General features: G+C 54.8%; 1 protein-coding gene across 8 annotated transcripts in view; it reads left to right on the top strand.

Moving 5' to 3' along the window:
• The window catches only part of MPRIP (myosin phosphatase Rho interacting protein), a 77305-nt gene that overhangs the window by 1585 nt on the left and 54608 nt on the right, over nucleotides 1-21112 (top strand). For all 8 annotated transcript variants that reach the window (XM_015642842.2, XM_015642841.2, XM_015642846.2 and 5 more), the window contains exons 2-3: nucleotides 9497-9574; nucleotides 11361-11426. In XM_015642842.2, the coding sequence (XP_015498328.1) occupies nucleotides 9497-9574; nucleotides 11361-11426 (144 nt within the window). The remainder of the gene's footprint in view (nucleotides 1-9496; nucleotides 9575-11360; nucleotides 11427-21112) is intronic.

The following is a 21112-nucleotide window of genomic DNA, read 5'->3' on the forward strand; positions in this document are numbered from 1 at the left end:
CTTCCTCCTCTTCCTCCTCTTCCTCCTCTTCCTCCTCTTCCTCCCAGGCCTCACGCAGGCCCAAGGCCGGCGCTCCCATGGCAGGGGGTGTTTGGGGCCTGGGGGGCATTTTTGGGGTGCGGCGGCCCGTCCGTGGTGTTGGGGTGAGGGGAACAGGGCCGCCCTCCCTCCTCCCACACCTTTCTGGGCCAGGGCTGCCATCCCCGCTCCCGATCCTATTATGGCAATGAGATCAGACATATTGCTGCGCTCGCTGGGGGGGCGGCGGAGGGGGGGGCATCATGAAATCTGAGGGCTAATATGGAAAAAATGTAACTGGAAAAAAATGCCGTGGTGTGTGCGGGAAAGGGGCGGGCGGCGCGGAGCGTCGCGGCCGTGCCCAGACAAAGGAGCCGTCCCTGAGGGGGCTCGGGAAGAGCCCCCCGCTCCCGGCCGGCCCCTTCCCGCTGCCCGGGGATTGCGCTGCCTCCTGGTGCAAAGCTTATTTACTTTCTTTGAGGGGCTCAAAGCATCGCACGCAGCCCGCCGTAGTGCCTGCCTGCCCTGCCACGGGGGCCACCCACTTCTCTGGGGACCCAGGGACGTGTTTCAGGCAGCCCCTCGCTGGCTTTGTTCCCGCCGGGGTGGTGGGTGGCCCTGAGGGGCTGCCCCCGCGTCCGGTTCCCATGGGGTCGGGGTCAGCCCCGTGGCCGGATCCAGGCCCTGCACGGGGGGCTCCGGTTGGGAAAACGGCACAATCCTGCTCGGCTTCTCCCGTGCAGCTGGGGTGAAGTAATCCCGCTTCCCAGATAAGATGGTGGCTGTGGTAGCGTGTGATGCACGCACGCACCTCCCGCCCTGCCCTGCCCGCAGCTCCCCGTGCCCCAGGAGCCCCCCGACCGCTGCCACCCTGCCCTCATCCCCTCCCAGTTTGTGCCCCGTTTCCCAGCCTGGCTGCATGTGGGGGTGTGCTCGATCCGAAGCACACCCCAGGAATAACGGTTTATTTAACAGCAGCTCTGAGTGTTTCTGCCTTTTTAACTCAAACATTTTAAGCTTGGGTTGGGTTTGGGGGTCCCGCTCTGCAGCATGGGGGCTCAGCGTGTCCTGCTCACCCTGTGGACAGGGACAGTGTTGGTGATTACCTAGAGTCAGGCTAGAAAAGTCTTTTGGAGTCATCTGACCTTTGTACTTGGCTTGGAGGAAAGGTGAAGGTACTTCACACTTACGCACTCGTGTCTCTTTTGGATTTTTATTCGATAAAAATACCTGTGTGGGTGTCGGGAACTGCCCCTGCTGCTTCCCGGGGTGCTGCTGGGGCAGAGACCCAGAGTGTGTTTGCAAAGAGACACAAATATTTAGTGGTAGTAGTGGATTTCCGTCATACTCGGGAACTGGCTTAGGAATGGGGCTGGGAGGGGGGAAATCCAGCCCCAAACATCAGGATTAATGAGCTGGAGCTCTCTAATAATAATCAGACTTAGCGCTTCCAACTTCAAAGGGCTGTGCGGACGCTAAGTCCCTAATCCCGGGAGAGCTGCGTTCACGAGTTGTTTTTGTGCGTGGCTGTGCTGCCAGACCAGGCTCCGTGTGATTTGGGGCAGCTACATGCAGTCCCACCACCTGTTGGAGATGTGACTGTCCCCTCCCAGGGCTGCAGGTGGGAGGTGATGTGCCCTTGTCCCCTGCCCCCGGTCTGTGTTTGACCTTCCAGGGTGCCCACACAGCTTTGGAAAAACTGGGTCAGTCAGCACGGCTGTTCTCCCTTTGGGAAAATCTGTTGCTGTGGGTCGTGGGCTGTCAGATCCCTTGATCCTGTGTGGTGGCAGCATCTGGCTGCTGGCAGACACGGTGCTGTTGATGGCTCAGTCCTGGTTGTGCCACCCACCTGTTGCCAGCTTGTCTTACACTGCTCCTTTCCCATCCAGGGAGAAATTCCCTTTTTGTGGGAATTTCCACTCTCCTGGCAGGACATGCCTATACTGGCAATGCATGGTCCCCCTGTAACTGCCTGCAAACCTCTAATGGAACTGGGCTTTCCAGAACCTGCCCTGGGAAGATGGATGGTTCCTAGGGTCCTCTTCCTGTCTCCAAGAGAAAGCCAGCCTGTCCAGTGAGACCTTTTCCTAAGCAGACATACAAGGCTCTCATGTGGGTGTCCTCATGGGGTCCCTGCTCTCCACACTGGCTACTCCAGGCTGTCTGCACACACATGCCCTTGGTCTGTGAGATGAAGCCCCCAACAGCATAGGACAGGCTGTGAATTAACCTAAAAATTTTGCCTGGCCTGAATTGGAAGAAGAGCAGAGTGTAAAGCAGTTGCTTTTAATTTTCTCCATGCATTTGCTCTCTCGGGGCGTGGGGACTGGCACAGATAGAGGAATTTGAGGACGTCTTTCCAGCTACCAGTGTCTTTTTTCCCCCTTTTTTCATTTTTATTAGAGATCATGGCACAAATGCCCAGAGGACCACCCAGTTAGAAAATAGAACTTGCAGACTTTTCCCACTGCCTCTTCCCGTGACACCCCTGCCCAGTGACAGGGGGTGGTTATTTCCATCTCTTCTCCATTGGACATTATCACTTTCCTACTGTTCTGGATGCTGAGCAGCTGGTGGCCAGCAGCCCTGAGGCTGGAGTGTGTCAGCGTTGGGTCACAGGCTTGGCTTTGCTCTGGGACATTGCATCCATGGGGCTGGGGTGCCCTGTGCTGCAGGGGTCTTGTCCTGGCTCCTTGCATTGTCCAAAGGGTGACAGGGTGAAGGGTCATGTCCTGGCTACACTTCTCCCTCCAGCCCTGCTCCTTTTGGGAGGAAAAGCCCCCATTTTCCTGGAAAGCAGCCCCCACGCTCACATTCCCTGCTCCCCGCTGCTTGTATCATGCTGCAAGAATCCGCCTCTACTTGACTGATTATTAGCACTGAATAGGGAGAGATTTCTCTGCTAATGTCAAATTTGCCTCTGTCCCTGGAGGGCAGGGACTTGGGGCCACAGCCCAAGGGGACTTGGGGGGAAGGGTCATAGTGGCTCTGCCCTATGGGCAGCATCCCATCCTCGGACAGTGGCTTGCAGGCAGGGAGGGCAGCAGGGACTTGGAAGCTGTGTTGGATGCTGGCGTTGATTTGGGGTGCACTTGAACCTCCGCCTGGCCCAAGGGAAGGGACGTGGCGGCGCCTCTGGGTGCTGGAGAACCGTCCCCTTTGCACGCTCGCTTGCTGCTGGGTTTTTGCATGGCGCCGCACCTTATCTGCGCTGGCACCCGACAAAGTGATAAATCCCCTCTCCAGCACTGTGGAGAGATGTTGTGGCTTCTCCCAGGCGCTGAGGAAGGCCAGTGGTGGGAAGTGGTTAGATACTCCTGCTTGCTGCCAGGCAAACCGGCTTCAGGGCTGCTCAAGGAGGAGCTGGAATTGCAAAGTCCATTCTGTCCCGCTTCATTTTGCTGCTGCTTGACAAATTTCCTGTGCATGTCCCAGCTGGCCTTGGCCAGCGCTTGCTCTGACTGCCCCAGGCAATGGCAGCGCTCGGACCCAAGCACAGCCCTAGGACCAGAGCTGTTTGCAGTAGGAGGCCGGTTGTTTGCATGAAGGGTGAATTCAACCTTTCCCCTTCCTGTTCCTCTGGTCGGTCGGTCACTCCCACTGCCCACAAAGCTGTTGGGGCAGCTCTGTCCTTTGGGATTTGCCGATGCCTGGGTTGGTGCTAGCGGGGTGCCAGGAGGGCTGTACCATGTGTGGTGCCCACCAGCTGGCCCATGGCAGTGGCACTTGGTGCTCCTTGTGCCCCAGATCCAGTCTGTCCAGTCTGGTTTGGTCTTGTGCTGCATGAGATGTGTTGGTGGTGAGATTCTGAACTGGGATTTGCAGCTCTGGCAGTGGCTGACTTGTGCCTGCCTTGTGCAAATGTGTTTTGCTACAAGAGCAGGATATGGATGGAGAGGGGACTCTCCCCATCATCCAAGGTGGCCTCCAGGAGCTGCCCAGGTCTCATTCTGGAAAAAGTACTGTTTGGGCTGAACCCAGGGGCAGCGAGCAGCCACTTGGATGAGGAGCTGGGGGATGGGAGAGTGTTTTTGCTTCAGGAATAGTTGTGGATGCTCAGAGGCAGCATTGCAGCCTCCGCGTTGGGGTTTGGCGTCACCAGGTGACAGACAGCAGAGGGGAAACGTTGCACAGGCAGGGAAACGGGGATGTAAGCAGCTTAACTACTGAGGCTGGGCTTTATCCTGGCCTCTGGGATTGCTGCTGGAGCGTGGATTTGCACAGCAGCGTTTGCTGTAGTCACCCGACAGCTGTAGTCACGGGTCTCTGGTGGGTCTCCATCTGCCAGCCCACTGGGAATACACAGAATGTCAAGTGATGCCTGTCTCTCAGCTCCTCGAAGCCATGCTGTGGGCAGGAATGCCTGCTTGGGTATCACATCCCATTCCCTCCCTGAGCACCGTGTCACCTTCCCCATTCCTGCCGAGTGACGGCTGCTCCGACTCATCCATCAGCGATGTTCTCTTGTCTCCAAGGTGTGCAAAACTGAGAGCAGAATGGAGCTGAAACTGCCCAGATTTCCTATTTTCAGGTTGCAGCCACAGGATTTCTGGTGACTTTCTCCTTGAACTGTGCCAGAAACGGGTCCCTGCCTCTGGGGAGCTCTGGGTGTATCAGGAGGTGGCGTGCAGGCAACAATGACCTTACTGTCCCACCTCTCTGGGTCTGGATGAGAGCTGTAACCCCGTTGTGCTCCCCTGGGTGAGGGGAACAGCAGGCACTACTGTCTGAGAGGCTGCTTTGCTGAATATTGAGGCTGATCCATAAAGGTGATGGAAAAAGTTCCACCATGGATTCGCTCATAGCATGGGTCAGGTTGGGTACATCATTCTTTTGTGGGGCTACTGGAAGCCCTGGCATCACTTCCCTGATGCAGAGGGCTCCCTGCTCCCAGTGCTGGAGGCAGAGCCTAAAGCTCCAATGCAACAATCCATTTTCCTTCCCCTTCCCGCTCAGTTGCCCAGCCTGAACAAAACAAGCCCTGCCTCCACCCGAGAGAGACAGGCTGATTACGTCTGCCGGCAGCCTAAACAGATTATCCCTCCCGCCACGCGCTCGGAGCCAGGAGTCTCTCCCTCAGAACATGTGGGGGTGGGTGGGCACTGGCTGTGGGGGCATCACAGCCCACCCAGGTGTTCAGCACCCCAGCAGGGATGTGGGTGCTCTGCAGTGGGGTTGAGCCTGGACCCTAAGAGAGGATGTGGATGTTGGTACAGCTCTGCTGTTCCACCTTGTGCAGTGAGCTCCTGTAGCACTGTGGGGCTGGCACGGTGTGACTCTGCTGAGTCCTGTGTGCCTGGCTGGTTTGTGTGGGGAGGGAAGAGCTGAAGGTACCACCAAGAACACAGGAGGTGTGAAAGCCTGTCCAACAGGCAGCTGGTTGGTGTCACAGCCCACCTCCAGCCCTGTGACCTGGCACTCCATGGGCTGCCATGCTCCTGTGACCCATCCTGCCCTCTGGAAGCCGGTGCCCTGCAGCCCTGGGGGTGTGCAGTGGTTTCTGTATCAACCTGGGCTTTGGGAAGTGCTGAGTGGCTCTGCACGTCCTTCAAGCCCAGTTTCCCATCTGCTGGGGATTGTGTTCCCGGTGCTGGTGGAGCTGGTTGGGGTGGTTTGTCCATGCCTGGGCAGCATCAGCCTGACAGCTTTGTGTAAACCCAGCTGGGGCCACTTCCTTCTCTGCTTCCTCCCACCCGCCGTGCTGCCGGCACTGGGCTGGAGGCAGCGTCCTCCCCCTGGATGCACTGCAGGGCCGAGGGGATGGAAGCAGTGGCTGGAACAGCGACCTGAGAGGCAGGGGAGGTGCTGCAGGTGCCCCACAGCCCAGCCCGTGTCGGATCAAAGGTGGGATGGGATACCTGGGCACTCCCAGAGGTGTGACAGGAAGCGGAGTGGTGGCATGGGGGTGTTTCTGCCTGAGTCAGCCTCCAGCAGTCCCATGGGATCGGATGGAACTGGGCTCTGTGGGGCTGCAAACCGGCCGCACCTCTCATGTGATGGTGGGGTGAGCGTCACCTTACCCCACCCCGGCTCCATCAGCAGTTGCTCTCCATCCACTCTGCTTTCCCACAGCATTTTGTGGCTCACCCTCCAGCCAGGTACCTTCTGGTTAAAAGCAAAGCCACCCACCCAGTGCCTGAGCACTCTGTGTGGCTTCTACCTGTGGAGAAACTACTTGGAGCTGTCCTTTGGATATCACCAGAGCTGCCAGAAGGCAGACAGGGCCCTGCGTGGTCAAAGGCATCCTGGGAACCCTGGGGTTGCTCTAACACCATCCCTGAATGTGAGGTTGGACAGATCTCCTTTGAAGAGGGAATTTTTTGCTCTGAGGTCTTTCTCAGTGGTGGTTGTTGCATTTTCCTCCTCTCGAGGAACTCTCCAGAGGAAGCTGAGCCAGTGGAAAGGACATGTGATTCCAGCTCCAGCCTGGTGCTCCAACACCCCCTGGACCTGCCTCCCACACTGGGTTTATTTTAAACCTTGCTTCAGCAGGACCATTCCAATGCAGGTGTGATGAGCTTATTTCAGACACTTTGTGTACTTATTCATATCCCTCTCATTTAGGCTTGTACCTATCTGGGCATTTGCTTGGTTTTAGCAGGAGCTTGTTTTGGTTTGGCTTTAAAAAGCGCTGCTGCGTGTTCATTTGTTGATGGGTGGAACCAGGCTGCCCACGCTGCCTGGCTCTAATTCATACCTTTCAGCTATTTTGGTTTCAATATCTGCAGTTGGATGCTTCTTCCAAAATAAGTGTAGCCCACTGGTGGTTTTTTATGATGCTGGTACAGAAATGACCGTGATCTGTGTTAAGGGTGTGTATTTCAGGTACTTGGTGTTTATTTACAGACAGTTTGAGCTAAAATTGGAATGGCTGAGGGCAAAATAATGTCTGCTGGGGGATGTGAGCCAGGCTGAGGTAGGGCAGGACTTCATGCCTGTAATACTGTGTTAAGGCTGCTGGCTCTGGTGATGATGGTCCTGTTGGTTTCATGGTTACTTTGTCCCTGGTATGGCAGTGGGACACGCCTGCTGCCTGTCATGCAGGCTGGATGTTGTGGGGTGCTTGGAGTGGCTGCAGTGCTGTGGCTTGTGTCAGGGAGAGTTTTTGCTCATGGAGTTTTGCTGGGTTGAGCACTTGGTCTTGGTCAGGAACTGTGCAGGGCCACAGAGGGGAAAACTGGGGGATGGAGGAGGGCTGAGCTTGGCTCAGCTCGGCTGTTCCGGAGCATCACCCGGGTGCTGCCTTGCTGGAGCGGAGCCAAGCGTTGGGGACATCACATGCTGTTGTCACTGTCATTCTCTTGTTCCTGCATGGTGGAGGCCACTCCCAAGATCTTCCCATGCCCCAGTTGCTCAGCACCCACCCCAAGTTCTCTCACGGGAATTTGGGGACCCCGTTTCCTGTCACAGTGACCCATTGAAGAGACTGATGGTTCATCATCATCAGTCATTTGCAATTTTGCTTTTCCCCTGTAAAACACAAGAGAAATTTGCGATGTTTGGCTCTTCCCAGGCCACGCGGGTGGCCGTGGCCACATCCCAGCATGGTGAGCATTGGGATCCCCCGCTCTGGAGACTTTCCATCAGAGTCCTCCCATCATCGCGTGGGCACGGATGCGTCACGGGCGGCTTTGGGTGGGGGCTCGGGGCGGGGTGTGCCGGGGGAGTGGCAGAGCCTGGCTCACCTGCGGGGCGCTGCCAGCGTGGGCGGCACCGAGACGGGCACAGAGCCGGGCACGGAGCGGTGCCGGGCAGCTGGAGGTGGCATGGGGGCCATGGGCGAGCAGGGCACCAGCATCCAGGTGAGCTGGGCAGGGGTGACAGGGGGCTCCGAGCCCTTTGCCAAACCCAGGGAGGGTTGTGGTGCACACAGGTGCCTTTCTGCGCCCCCAGTGTTGTCTGGGAATAGGTGTAGGGGTGCCCTGGGCCCCCCCTAACTCCCCCAAATTGGATCCAAATCCTAGTGCTTCATTTTCATTGGTTGAAATCTCATTTAAAGGGGGAAGGAAGGAAGGTCTTCTCAAATCATGTTTTCCCAGCTGCTGGGAGAGCAGCACCTCGAGCTGGTATGTCGTATTGTGGAGGGGATAAGAGATTTTGTTACTTCTTTTCACTTTATAAACAGTAAAAGGTCTCCTCCGGCGTGTTTCCAGTTTGCTTACTCAGTGCTTCATGCATTTGACAGTTTCTGGTGCATAGGCAGTTTCTTCTATTGTTTGCAGGGATTTTTCCAGAGGGGAAACTTTTTTTTAACATTACAAAACCACAGAAACTGGCAGGAGGAATCATGGGGAGGTACTGAATTGGAAACAGTTTTAAACTTTAAGGAACAGAAAAGAATGAAAGCAACAAGATTAACTGAATCAGAGGAGAGTTGGGAGTGTGTGTCCTTGTGACTTTTTGGCTGGGCCAGGATAGACGTGCATGGATGTTCCATAGTGGAAAGCAGTGTTCCCAGACCCAGGGTCTCCTGGAGCTGGATCTGCTCTGGGTTTCCTCCCTCCTGGTCTGTCTTGGTATCTGTGGAGCCGCCTTGCTGGTGTGGCAATGCCTTGCCATTCTTGCAGCAGGCTTTGGCCCCAGCCCTTGCCAGGTGTTGCTCATCGTTTACAGCTTGTCAAGGCAGCAGGAGCGGTGCCCGCAGGACTTTGCGTGGGAGGACATGCCCGGTGCCCATCCCCATCTCAGCGCTTGCCATGCAGTGGGTCAGCTTCACCCTGGCCATTTCTGCATCCAGGCCACCAGTGGAAAGTGCCTGGATATTATTTTCCCCACTGACATACGGCAGTGCCGCAAGGTTCTTTCCGAGTATTCTTTCCCTCTCTCTTCCCGGCTGGCTGAATGAGCTGTTTTCCCCTCTCCTGGCTCTGACCTTCCTGTGTGCTTGGCCGTGGGCTGCTGGATGCTGCTGGCGGGGGGAGAGGGCTGGCAGGGGCTGCCCCTGCAGGGAAGCAGGAGTTGGATGTGCACGGCACGGGAAGCGGCTGGGAGCTGGAGAACTGCCAGAGCCGGGTAGTTTTTCCTCTCTTAATTAACGAACGGAAAACATCGAGCTCTCCTTTGGAGTGTGTTTTTGCTTTGGAGTAGAGGCACGCTGCCGATGGCAACGGGAAGAGCCGTCTGTGGGGATGGGCTCTGCCACTCGGCAGTACCCAGGAGGTTGGTGCTCTGGGCACGGTGCCATGCAGGAGCAGCTGTGTTTGGAGTTTGTGGCTGGGGTTCTGCCTCCTCCCGAGTCCTCATCTCAGTCCCGTTGGCACACAGTGTGTGTCACACCGCAGGTTGCCATCAGACACCACGTTCCCTGCACTGGGAAGGCTGAGTTTGCCTGCGTGCAGGAGGCTGAGCTCACACAGCTGCCTTCGTGCTGGGGCTGCTGCAGTTTCCCGTGGTCCCTGACCATCGATTCCCTGTGGTGCTGATCTATGTTGAGCCATTTTCGGCTGTGTATGAGTGTTTTTCTGCTGTTTCTTTGCAGGCCAAACCCATTTATGGTGGCTGGCTGCTGCTGGCCCCGGAAGGAACGGACTTTGACAACCCCGTCCATCGCTCTCGGGTAAGTGAAGCTGAGACATCCCCTCTGTGGGGTGTGGCAGGAGGAACAGGAGGGGCTGTCCCTGCCCATGGGGGTGGCTGTGACCCTGGGAGTGCCAAAGACACCTCCATGCACCCATCCCCTTGTGCAAACCAGGAAGCTGGGAGATGTTTCTGGCATCAAGGCTGGAATGCGTTCTCTGGGATGCAAGGTCTCCCATGCTGGGCAGCAGCCTGGGGCACTGCAGGTGTGGGTCAGGCTCAATTCTATTGCTTGCTGCTTTTGCTTTTTGATATTTTGATGCTTCTCTGGTTTGCCTGACACGTGCCATGCTGCCAGGAAGATGCTCAGGACAGTGGGGTGTGGGCTGTGTGACTCTGAGCTGTGCTGTGACCATCAGAAAGACTCCAAGTTTTCCTTTGGGGCTTGGAAACAGCTACTTTATTTTCTGAAGCTCATCTTGAGTGTGCCCAGAGCTCTAGAGAGAGGCTGCATGTTATCCCCTAGTGTGGATATGCCAATGTCAGGCAGGTCCTGCAGCAAGGAAGGCACTGAGAGGTGGTTCCCATTTGCTATAACCCTGCAGAGCTCTGAAGCCAAGTGCTGGCAGCAGGGACCTGCAGACAGAGCAGGACACACTCAGCTCCTTCCCAAAGGAGTTTTCTCCTGCCTGTCAGAAACAGCAGCATCCTGTGGGGTCGGAGCATCCCCCACTTCCCTGTCCTGGGGGGTGTGAGGCTCAGAAGGATGTGGCCAGGCTGATGTCCTTTCTCACTGCTGGCTTGTGACGAAGACTTCCAGCTTGTCCCCAAGCTTGTCTTGCAGGGAGCTTGCTGCTGAGGCTGCCAGGATGGGGCTGTCTTGTGCGTGGGAGGGATGGCAATGGTCCGTGAACCCTCTGTCATGCAGCCAAAATGCTCTGGGAGCTGTTTGTAATAAAAAAATTGCTCCCGAATGAGCAAGAATTGGGTTCTGAGTTCAGCCTGGGGAATATGGGTCATTATTTGGAGTCATAGGCTTACTGGCCTGACATAAAGGGGACATGGGACCAGGGTCTCCCCAGAACACAGGCTGCCTGCTAAGCTGGGGCTTGTGGAGGTCCACAAGGTCCTGTGTAGTTCTGCTTGTTCCTGAGCACCCTGGACTTTGCCCAAAGGGCTGAGAAAAGTGAGATAAGAATTGCTGCACTGGGGCTATGAATCCAAGACTTTTTTATTTCAGCCTGCTCAACCAGTTTTTGCTCTTGGCTGAAAACAACCTGGCACACATGAAAAAAAAAATGGCAGTTTTCCAGCCAGATCAGTTCTTCAATCTTATTTGCTGTGCAGCTGCAGAGGCAGCGTGCTGCCAGGATTGCCTGGGCAGTGCCATGCCAGAAGTGCAGCCACCATCCAAACTGAGCTCATGTGCTGCCGGGGGACATCTGACATGGCATCCTGTCACCCTCCAGCACTGGATGCTAGAATAGATGATGCAGGATGAAGCTGAGGGCACAGAACATTTAGTTTAGGGATCCTTCTGGTGTCCCCAGCATTTGTGGCGTGAACCTGAATCATGAGAGGTGTAGTTTGGATATTAGGAAATGGTTCTTCCCCCAGAGGGTGGTCAGGCACTGAACAGGGTCCCCGGGGAATGGTCAAGGGCCCAAAGCTGCCAGAACTCAAGGCAGTCAGCATTGGGCAATGTGGGCTGGTGCACACAGACCTTTGGCAGAGCCCTGCTAGCTGATGTGCAGCTCCAGTGCTCACAGCAAGGCCCAGGGACTCGTGGGCCTTGCCATGACCCACCTCAATGTCTTCTCTTGCAGAAATGGCAGCGTCGGTTCTTCATCCTCTACGAGCACGGGCTGCTGCGCTATGCCCTCGACGAGATGGTGAGTGCTGCCCGGCTGTGTCCAGGCTCTGGGGATCAGCTGGGTTATCTGCTGCCCTTGGAGTGCTCTGCCAAGCTGAAGGAGAGTTGTGCTTGCTGGGTTTGACTCTGTGCCAGGCTGGGTTTGTGTGGGAGCTCAGTGGACACTCTGCAGAGGACGTTGGGTGTTTCGGAGGCGTGCGAGTGCTGCCTGGCATGGGATTCATCAGTTGCTGACAGATCCCACACTGGCAGGAAGTGCTGGAGGGGGTCCCCAAGGTCGTTCTCCCTGCTTTCAGCCCTTTCTCCCGGTGCCAGCTGGATTTTGGTTGTGGTGAATCACCTTGGCAGTGTCCGAGAAGGAGGCCCTGCCTAGCGATGCCCGTGGAAAGTAGGTCAGCTGGAACGCCTTCCCACTGCTGCCTGCCCTGGAGCTGCAGCTTGTCACCAGCACTGTTCCCATCCGTGAAATGGGATCAAAGGAAGGGAAACCCATCCACTGTGAGCTGCAAAGTGGGGCTGAAGAGTCCAGTAGGTCAATCCCAGGAGCACCCAGGACTGCTGATCTATCCTGCTGGCTACAGAAAGCCTGTGGGAGAGTTCCCAAGGCCGGCACAGTAGACACCCATGTGCTGGGATCTGCGTGGGCTGGAGGCTCAGGAAGCCAGCTGGGGAGAGCACACCTGTGGGACAGGGACACATGGGGACCTGTGTCTGTGCCAGGGAGGCTCCCTGTGAGGTCAGTGTGCCTTGGTCTTCCTCCAGTGCCTCCTGTGAGGGCACCGTGGAATGTGGAGGCACGGTGAGTGTGGCTCAGATTTCATGCTGTGTTTGTTTGTATTTTTACTTGGGCTTGGTCCAAGTGCCCTAAATAATTTAAATGTCTTTGGTAGGAGCAGTGGAGGCTTTAATACATTTTCAGTGTCAGCAACCTGGCTCTGCACTGGGCTGGTGTTTCCTGTCCTACACTGGCAGAAGGGTGCTTTTTGTATGGGTGGAGTAGGGAGATTCCCTAGTCTGAGGTAGAGGTGCAAGGATGCTGGGAAACACAGGCTGGAATATTTTTTTGCTGTTTTGCATCCTGAGGAGGTTGACCTGCCACAGGGGCCAGAGAGCACCCAGAGGACAGCAGGAGCATCCCACAGTTCTCCAGGCACCTGTTGGGCTTTTTCTCCTTGAGAAGGGAGAAAGTGGAAAAGTACAAACAAAAAGGGAAAGTGCACATGTGCAGCATGGGATGGTGTCCCAAGCACTGTGACACCACTGTGCTGGCTCCTGGACTCACTGCCCCATGGCCATGGGTCCCAGGAGGGTCTGTCCTTTCATAGTCATAGATAGAGAAGTCTGTAATGGATCCTTCCTCCTCACTGGGATTTGCCACATGTTATTAAAATACTCTCCTGACCTTTCCACCCCTCCAGCTGTGCCGGCTCCTTGCCCTGTCCCCATCACCTCTGTGGCCTGGAGAGCAGTAACAGGGCTGGGGCCTCACCCAGGGTGTGCCAGCAGAGACACTGTTTTTTCCATGAGGGATCCACTTTGCAGTTCACTCAGGGGTGATCTCCCCTCAGTGTGCCCCAGTTTGTGTGCAGGAGCTGGGTGGGGGTCTCGTGGGAGCCTCAGTGCGGAGCAGCCTCTGGAGCATGCGGGAGCCGGGCGGCAGCTGGCCAGAGACCTCCCAGGCAGTTGCAGGCTGGGATTGAATGGCTCTGCTTGAACCTTTCAGACATTAAATTTTGTGGGTTTGGCAATTTCTGCTCTTATTAAAAGTGGAATTGGAGGGAGGGGTGAGCCTGGGAGGGGAGTCCTGGGCTGGTGATGCTGATGGAGACATTCCTGTGCTCTTGGGTCCCAGCAGGTTGGAGAGCAGTGGGGTGTGGAGGGGCAGCTCAAAGGCCAACCCCAGGTTGGAGAGATCTCAGGGAGTCCCCAGAGATCACGGTGCTGTGGTTCTCAGAGGTGATGGGATAGGGCAACATTGGGAACAGCCTTTTGCCACAGGGTGGTCAAGTTTGCTGTTGGATTTGGAGCATTTTGGGCATGGAAGGTGGGGCAAGCAGGAACCAGCTGCTCTGTTGGCATCCAGCTCTTGCCTGAGACCTGCCCAGAGCTAATCCTGAATCTGTACTCCATGCTTGGTCACCTTTCTGTGTGTCCATCATTCTGTCTGTCCTCTCTCTACCATAGTTCCAGTCTGAAAACAAAATTAGTTCTGCATGATGGCTGTGATGGGGAGAATTTGCACAGGCTATGGACCTTCATCCCCTCTGACGAGGCTGAGCTGTCAGACTCTCTCCCTGGGGTCTCCCTCTTCCAGGCTGGGTGCAGTTGGTGGCACCCAGATCCAGCCTGGCCACTGGGAATGCCCAGCAGATCCCACCCCCTTCCCCTCTGCAGGGACTGTGCCAGCAGCTGTTCCCAGCTCTGCCGAGCCCTGGCTAAGCTGAGCCTGCTCAGACGTGCAGAAATTCCTGCCTCCCAACTGTGGGTGGATGTGGGGGTTGTGGGATCGCTTGGGGTTGCCTTCCCATGCTGAACATCCACAATTGCACCCCAAAGGTGGCTTACTCCTACTGTTTGATAAACCTTTGTGCTGAGACTGATGATGACAGGGGCTGATGCTTCTTTGCAGCAGCTGGAGGATGACAAAGCCACTCTTCCTGAAGGAAAGCAGGAAAGAACAGGCTTGGGATTGAGCTGCTGTGTTGTGAGTGTCCAAGGACAAGTTTCAGTTCTCCTGGTAAAACACCCTGTGGTCTCCAGTGAAACCACTACCGTGGGAGAGCAGCCCAGCACTGCGGTGCTGGGGTGGTCCAGGAGGTTTTGGTTGGGATATGGGAGCTGCCACAAGAATAGTGCCGGGCTCAGGGGCCAGAGCCAGCGAGTGGCAAGTGCAGAGCTTTTGCCTCCTTTTGTTTGATTGCTGTGATCTATAATTAGTGGCCGAGGTCTCTATAAATAGAGCCCGTCTGCGTGGGAATGGAAAGGCAGGAGGGGGTTTGTAGGGCTGGAGAGTGCTGCCATATCCCTCCCTGGGCCTGCAGGTGGGCCCCTGGCCACAAGCACTGCCTGGGGGTGGATCCAGCCCCGTGGCTGGGGCAGGTCAGAGGAGTGGGTCTGGATCTCCAGGCCAGCTTCTTAATGAGTCACTGCATGTCCAGGGCCAGGCCAGTGCCTCAGTTTATCCCTGTGCTACTTCTCTTAAGCTGGGATTTATACTAGGTTGGCATTTTGCATCCTCCCTGGAGGTGTTCTTGTGTCACATCAGGCTTCCTTTTGGTAGGTGAGACTATTAATTTAGAGGTTTTTTTGCTTTGTGCATATGTTGGTTTGAAAACAGGACAAAATTCAGGCCTGTCTGGGAGCATCTCAAACTTGCTGGTGCTGTGGATGAGAGGCAAGGTGAGAGCATCTTCTGGATGGGCTTTTAGTTTCCCTGCAGGGATTCAGGAGGAGCATCCCTGGGCATGACATACCCATTTTGCAACAAACTGACCTCAGTCAGTGTCTGGCACTTCCCAGTGCCAGATGGTTATGAAATGTGTGAGCCCTATCTCTACTCTGCCCCTTACTTGCTGAAGTCAAATTGTTTTGTGGAATTGGGAAGGGATCTAGGAGGATGCTTGAGCCAGTAGTCAGCCACCTCAATACCAGAGTTTGCTGGGGTTGAGTGGCTGTGTCCTCCATGGTGGTGTTGCAGACCCTTCTCAAGCTCACAGCTGGGTGGTCCTGCTCCTAAATCAGGAACTCAGATGGATCATAATGTCATTAACCTTTGTACAATGGAGCAGACATCCCTGCTCCAGCCTGTGATGGCAGGGAGGGAGGTCCAGAGGGAGCCAGGAGCTGATGGGACTGGGATGGGATGAAGAGCGAGGCCAGCCTGGCATCTGGGAATGGTTAGGGGAGCACTGGGACCCCTGGGCTAGGTGTATAAATAGAAGAGAGGCCAGCTCAGAGGTGGGAGGTCTGGCACTAAACAGCAGGGCTGTGGGGTCACATCTGGAGACCTGCTCTGCCCCAGGCCCCACTCCTGGCCACAGAAACCTAAGAAACTGATAAATGGGTAAAAAAGGAGAATGGTGTAAGCATTGGTGGCAGCTGGAGGGGGATCAGAGGAAGGGATGCGTGCTTGCTGTTTCTGTGATCCACAGACCTGTGTAATTATTGTTTCCTAATTCACCCCCCTCCAAAGACCTCTTTATGTGGAGGAAAGGGGCATTTTAAAATGTCACTGTCAGCAGAGCTATGCCGCGTTAATTTTCGTTGTAGTTACCTCCTTTGTCATCTGTATTGTTTTAAGAAGCCAAGAACCCGTGTGTGTGTTTTTTTCCTCCTTTTTAGATCAAAGCAGTTTACTTCAGTTTTGGCACAGAATTGAAATTCATTGGCAGGGATTAAAAACGAACCTTAAACATCCTGGCCTCTCTGTCCTTGCTTTTTCCACACGTTTTGCCATTAGTGTTTCCAAGCTCTCCCTGCCCCCTCCTCCGTGGGAGCACCAGGCTTTACAAACCCCATTCTCCTCATTCCCAGTGGTTTCCCCCCATGGACACAATTTTGCCAGTGTCTCTGTTTGCCAGATCAAGACTTTCAGTTTCTGTTTAGCATAAAAAGCTTTTGGCTTGAATCAAAGCATGTTTGAAATTTAAAGTAAGCAGGGACAGGAAGGCTGGGTGGGAGTGGCTGTGTGCGACTCAGATGGACAGGGACCCCATCCCAGTTTTTTTCCAAGACTGGATGTAGTCAAGTCAGGGTGGACAGTGACCTGTGAGGAGGTTTTATGTGGGTTTGGTGTGTATCTCATAGAAGATGGACTAGCAATAAGGAAATTATGGGAAAATTTGGAAGCAGAGATCCTTTGTCCTTCAGAGAAACTGGGCAGGAAAGGGACACCTGAAATCAGGGTGCAAGGGAGAGGGGACACATACATCCTTGTGACTGCTCTAGAGATGCAGAAACAGCATAAGTGCTGGTGACTCTCAACAGAGATCAGAGATCTTTGATGAATTTGTTGTGTTTTATTTTCAATACTGTTTTGGGGGAAAAATATCCAAGAACCTACAGGGTGCCATGGGAATTAGTTCCCCAGAACATTGCTGAAACCTTGAAGGGGGTGAGAGGAAGATACACAGATCTTTACTTTTTTTTATATATTTTATAAAAATGTGGTTTTATATTAATGTCTGTCTTGATGCTGATGCAAGTGTCATTACTGGGGTTGGGTGTGGAGATCCCATAATGGTGACTTTAGGGTGTACATGTCTTCCTATTTCTCTCTGCTCTAAGTGTCTGGCCCCAGTTGATGCATGAGGTGGGTCCTGCTGTAAGGAGACCTGTGGGCTCCTCCAGGAATGAGGAGTTCATTTGCTGAACCCTCTTCTGTTTTATGTCTTTTAGTTTGGCTTAGTGTGTTTGGGAAGGTAAAACTGCTGAGCTGCAGAAGGAGGATTTGGGAGGGGGCTGACGGAACAGGAAGGTCTTCTCTAGGGCTGGCTCCATCACGAGTCCTGGCAGCTGGCAATGGCCAGGGACCATCAACAGGGCCCCAAAAGTGCCTGAGTTCATTGTGAGCTTTGGAGAACACCGTTGTCCACATCCAAGCCCTCCAAGAAGGATATTTTGTGGCTGCAGGACCCTTTAGGGAGAGGCCCCAGTGAGAAACAGTCCATGGTGGGAGGTTTGGGAGTTAACAGGCAGAAAGAGGATGAAAGTGGAGTTGAAAGCTCAATGCAGGCGGTGACCTCCTAACACAAGCTGCTTTGATGACCTGGCCCAGGTGCTTCCTTCCTGGAAAAAACACAGCCTCTATTGTCTTCTGCGGGGCGAGCCGCAAAGCTGGAATTGCTCTTAGGCTGAGCAGCAAGGACAGGTTCAAGTGGCTCCATCCTTCTGCTTTTTCCCCACTCCTCGTCCCTCAGGACCTAGCAAAGACATTTCTGTAGAAGATGTGTGCCAGAGCAGCGAGGGAACTGAGTTGGAGTTTAGATTGCATTTATCTTGTTCATGGTGGGGCAGAGCAAAACAGGCACTTGTAGCAGCTGGAGTTCCTTCGTGACTCCTGGACCTGTGGTTTTGATGAAGGAAAAGTTGTACCTACTGTAAAAGGTTTAAGTGGAAATCGAGCACTGATGGCATTTAGGAGGGGAGATGCCAGGGCTGTCAGTGAAATGACACAGCTAAGGCTGAGCAGTTGCCCTCACATGGGCCCTGTGGTGCCCCCAGGCAGAAGAGGAAGGGGCTGCAGCAGTGGGAGCCTGATCCCAACTCTTTCCAAGCCAGGGCAATGCTGTGTTCCCAAGCATCCTCCAGTTCCTGGGTGGCCGTGCCAGTCCACACATGAACAACCAAACCACCCAAGGAACCAACACCATTTTTTTCTCCCTGCTGTTGCTTGGTGCTAGGGAGGGGATGTGAAATGAGGTGCCTGCAGAACAACCCTGAGCCCAACAGCTGTAGCCATGTGGTGGGGATGGGGTCGGGTTTAATTCTTTCCAGCCCTGTTGTAGGCCACCAGATCAGGTCAGTGAGGACCACCAGTGGGCTGTGGGCTACAGGTTGGGTGATGCTGGGTAATAGCATCCCTTTCCCCGCTCCTAGAAGCAGCATCCCAGCAGCTGGCACATCCCTGTTCCTGCTGAGGGCCATGAGGTATCCTGGCATCGACTGGTGGGATTCAGTGCTGCAAACCCCTCAGTGATAGCTCAGAGAGGAGGACGAGGACGTGAATGGAACAAGGCAACAGAGCCGCTCCAAAAATCAAAGCGCGTTCCCCGTTTTTCCCCGGCAGAGATCCCGCATTCATTGATTGTTGACATGACATATGTGGGTTGGAGAAAGGCAGCGGCAGCTTCTGGCAGGGGAGGAAGGGGCTGGGGGGGCCGGAGGGGCTCTGCAAGCCGAGATGCTGATTACCAGGGCCAGCAAATAGCTTGCAGCTGCCTCCGCTCAACACGCTCTTTGTGGCGCTTGCAGCCACTCTTTGGACGCAGCTATTTTTAATTTCCCCAAGCGCGCACAAAAGCAAAGGGGGTGGGCGATGCCGCCGGCGTCCCCCCTTCCTGCCCCCCGCTCCCCTTTCCCAGCCAGCCCTGCGCTTCCCGGCTTCCTCCCACCCTCCGGGGAATGTGGGGAGCTGCACTCCCTCCTTTTTGGTTTTCTTTTTTTTTTTTTTTTTTGGGTCCGCATTGGGAGCCGGCCTTGGCTTCTCCCCCCCCACCCTGCGCCAGTGTGTGCAGGGAGCTGGGAAAATGCAGAAATAAATAAATACGCAATTAGGCAGGCGTCCAGCCGTGGAGGGGGGCGTGCTGCAAAAAGAGACTCCGGCCAAATTTTGGAATGCCTGAGAAAGCGGCTGGAGCCGTGGGCGAGCGCAGGGTTGTGGGCTTCCCACCGCTGCTCCCTTCCCGACAGAGAAGGGGCAGCTGCGACCCCCGAGGAGGAGGAGGAGGATGGAGGGTGGCAGCTCCCAGCTTTGCTCTTGGGAGGTTTTCCCCCACTGGCATCTCCCTGAGCCCAGGACAAGGCGTGTTGGTGCTGGAGCTGTGCTGAGAGCTGGGGTCTCAACGTGCTCTTGCCTCGGCTCAGCAGCGATTTTTCCACCAAAAGCTGAGGTGTGACCTCTGTTCAAGCAGCAACATGGTTTGGGGTTAATAAATTACTTATTTGCAGTCCTTGTTTCTCTGTTAGGTAAGCATTGGTGAATATGATATTTCTGCTTTATCCTGGGTATGAATTATTCATCAGGTTTGGAGGCTGTAAAAGGGATGTCAGGTTAAAACTTGCGTGGAGGCATGCTGAGGTCTTCAGTAAGGTTTTGTAAACAGCTTTTCTCAGGGTTACCAAGCACAGGGATTTTGCAGGAGTCTTCCCCCTTTTGTCTGCTGTTTTGAGGTTTTGAGACATTTCTGCCTCAAATGAGGCAAATTCTCAAATGAGGCTTTCCAGGCAGATTTGATTATTGGTCTTGCTCATTTGCTTATCGTGGGCTACAAGATACGAAAGTAGAAAAAAAAAAAGCCATCAAAATACTGTTTTTCCTTTATGCTAGACCAGGTAACAGCGTGTTCATGTGCTTGTGCTAATGTGTATTTTGTAAGATCTTTTTTTGCCCTGTTTATTCAAAGCTACAGAGGAGGCTCTTCCCTGCAGTCACTGAAGTCTGACTGCAAGTAGGTAACGAGATAAAACAGCCAGACAGCTTTGCAGAAAGTTGAAATTACCATAGGTAAATCACGTGTGCAGCAACTTCGCTTACCCTTCACCTCCTTCCTGCAGGATTTGATCCAGGAGCTGGTTTGTGGGAGTGTGTTAACAGGCTTGTGCTCTGCCGCCCGCCGCAGGCAGCGCAGCTCCTCTTGTGCTGCTACAGGAGAGCAGGTCCAGGGACAGAGGTGCTGCATGTGGAGCTTGGGGTGCTTCAGGAGCTGGGGAAAGCAGGGAAGGTCCCACCTTCCATGGAGGTTTTTTCCCTTTGTCTTTGCCTGGCATGTACCTCACATGTGCCCCGTCTCTGCTGCCACGTCTCTGCTTGCCATGGGGCTGTAGGGAAGAAATCCTTCCCTATGAGGGTGGGCAGGCCCTGGCACAAGTTGCCCAGAGAAGCTGTGGCTGCCCCTGGATCCCTGGAAGTGTCCAAGGCCAGGTTGGATGCAGCTTGGAACAACCTGGGAGAATGGAAGGTGTCCCTGCCCATGGCAGGGAGTTGGAACTGGATGGGCTTCAAGGTCCTTTCCAAACCAAACCATTCTGGATTCTTTGGCATGATCCTGGGGGGTCTTGGCTCTTGCACCACCACCCCCCCCCCCCAAACCTTGGGTGCTGTGCCTCAAGGTGCCATAGCTGTGGCTTTCCATGATTTTATGGCCAAACATTGCCCTGGGAAGCTGCAGTGAGGCCGTGGGCTGCTGTCCCACTGTGACCCGTGGCTGTCACCACTCTCCTCCCAGTTCCCTTTGCTGTGGGTGACTGGTCCTTGGGCAGAGGAGGCAGAGGGAGCAGGCACACCGGGTGGTTTTAGAAGTGTCCCAGCAGCATCCTGAGCTCATATGGGATTTCCACCTGTTGTGATGGTGTGGCTGGAGAGAAAGGTGGGGTTTTGGAGCACACCCTGCCTTGGCCCTTTCCTCCACATTTCATCAGCCCTGTTGCGATCGCATCAATAAAGTCACAGGGATCACCAGGGCGCTGGGGAGCTACTGGGATATAATTAGGGTTTTGGTTCACTTTCCTGGCTGCTTTCCTGTTAGGGGAGGGACAGCAGGGATTATGGATGGAGCAGATGTGTGGAGGGAGGGGATATTTGGCTTGCTTGGGTGGTTAATGCCATGTACAGGCCAGTGCTGGAGGGAGTGAAGTAAATCATCCCAGGGGATGGAGAAATCTCTTGTGCTCGTCTCTCTCACATGCACTAGCCCCAGATTGCTCCTCTCTGCTGGGATTGCACAGCTGCTCCCAAAGGAGCACACGGCTGTGAGCTCCCTCCTCTCCTGGTACTGTACAGGAGCCAGACGTGAGCAGCAGGTTTAGGGAGAAAATGCTGCTACCGTGGGACAGTTCCAGCAGCCTCGGGTGTTAGTGGCCATTTTTTCCTGGGCATTTAAAGCACTTTTTACCCCAGGTACCACTTGTCTGTGGTATACCTGCCTGGCCAGGATGGCTTTTTGCTGTCTGTGTCAGTGCCTCCACCACATTGTGCCTGTGGCAGCA

The sequence above is a fragment of the Parus major genome, chromosome 14 (genome assembly GCF_001522545.3).
Source record: "Parus major isolate Abel chromosome 14, Parus_major1.1, whole genome shotgun sequence".
Taxonomy (NCBI): Eukaryota; Metazoa; Chordata; class Aves; order Passeriformes; family Paridae; genus Parus; species Parus major.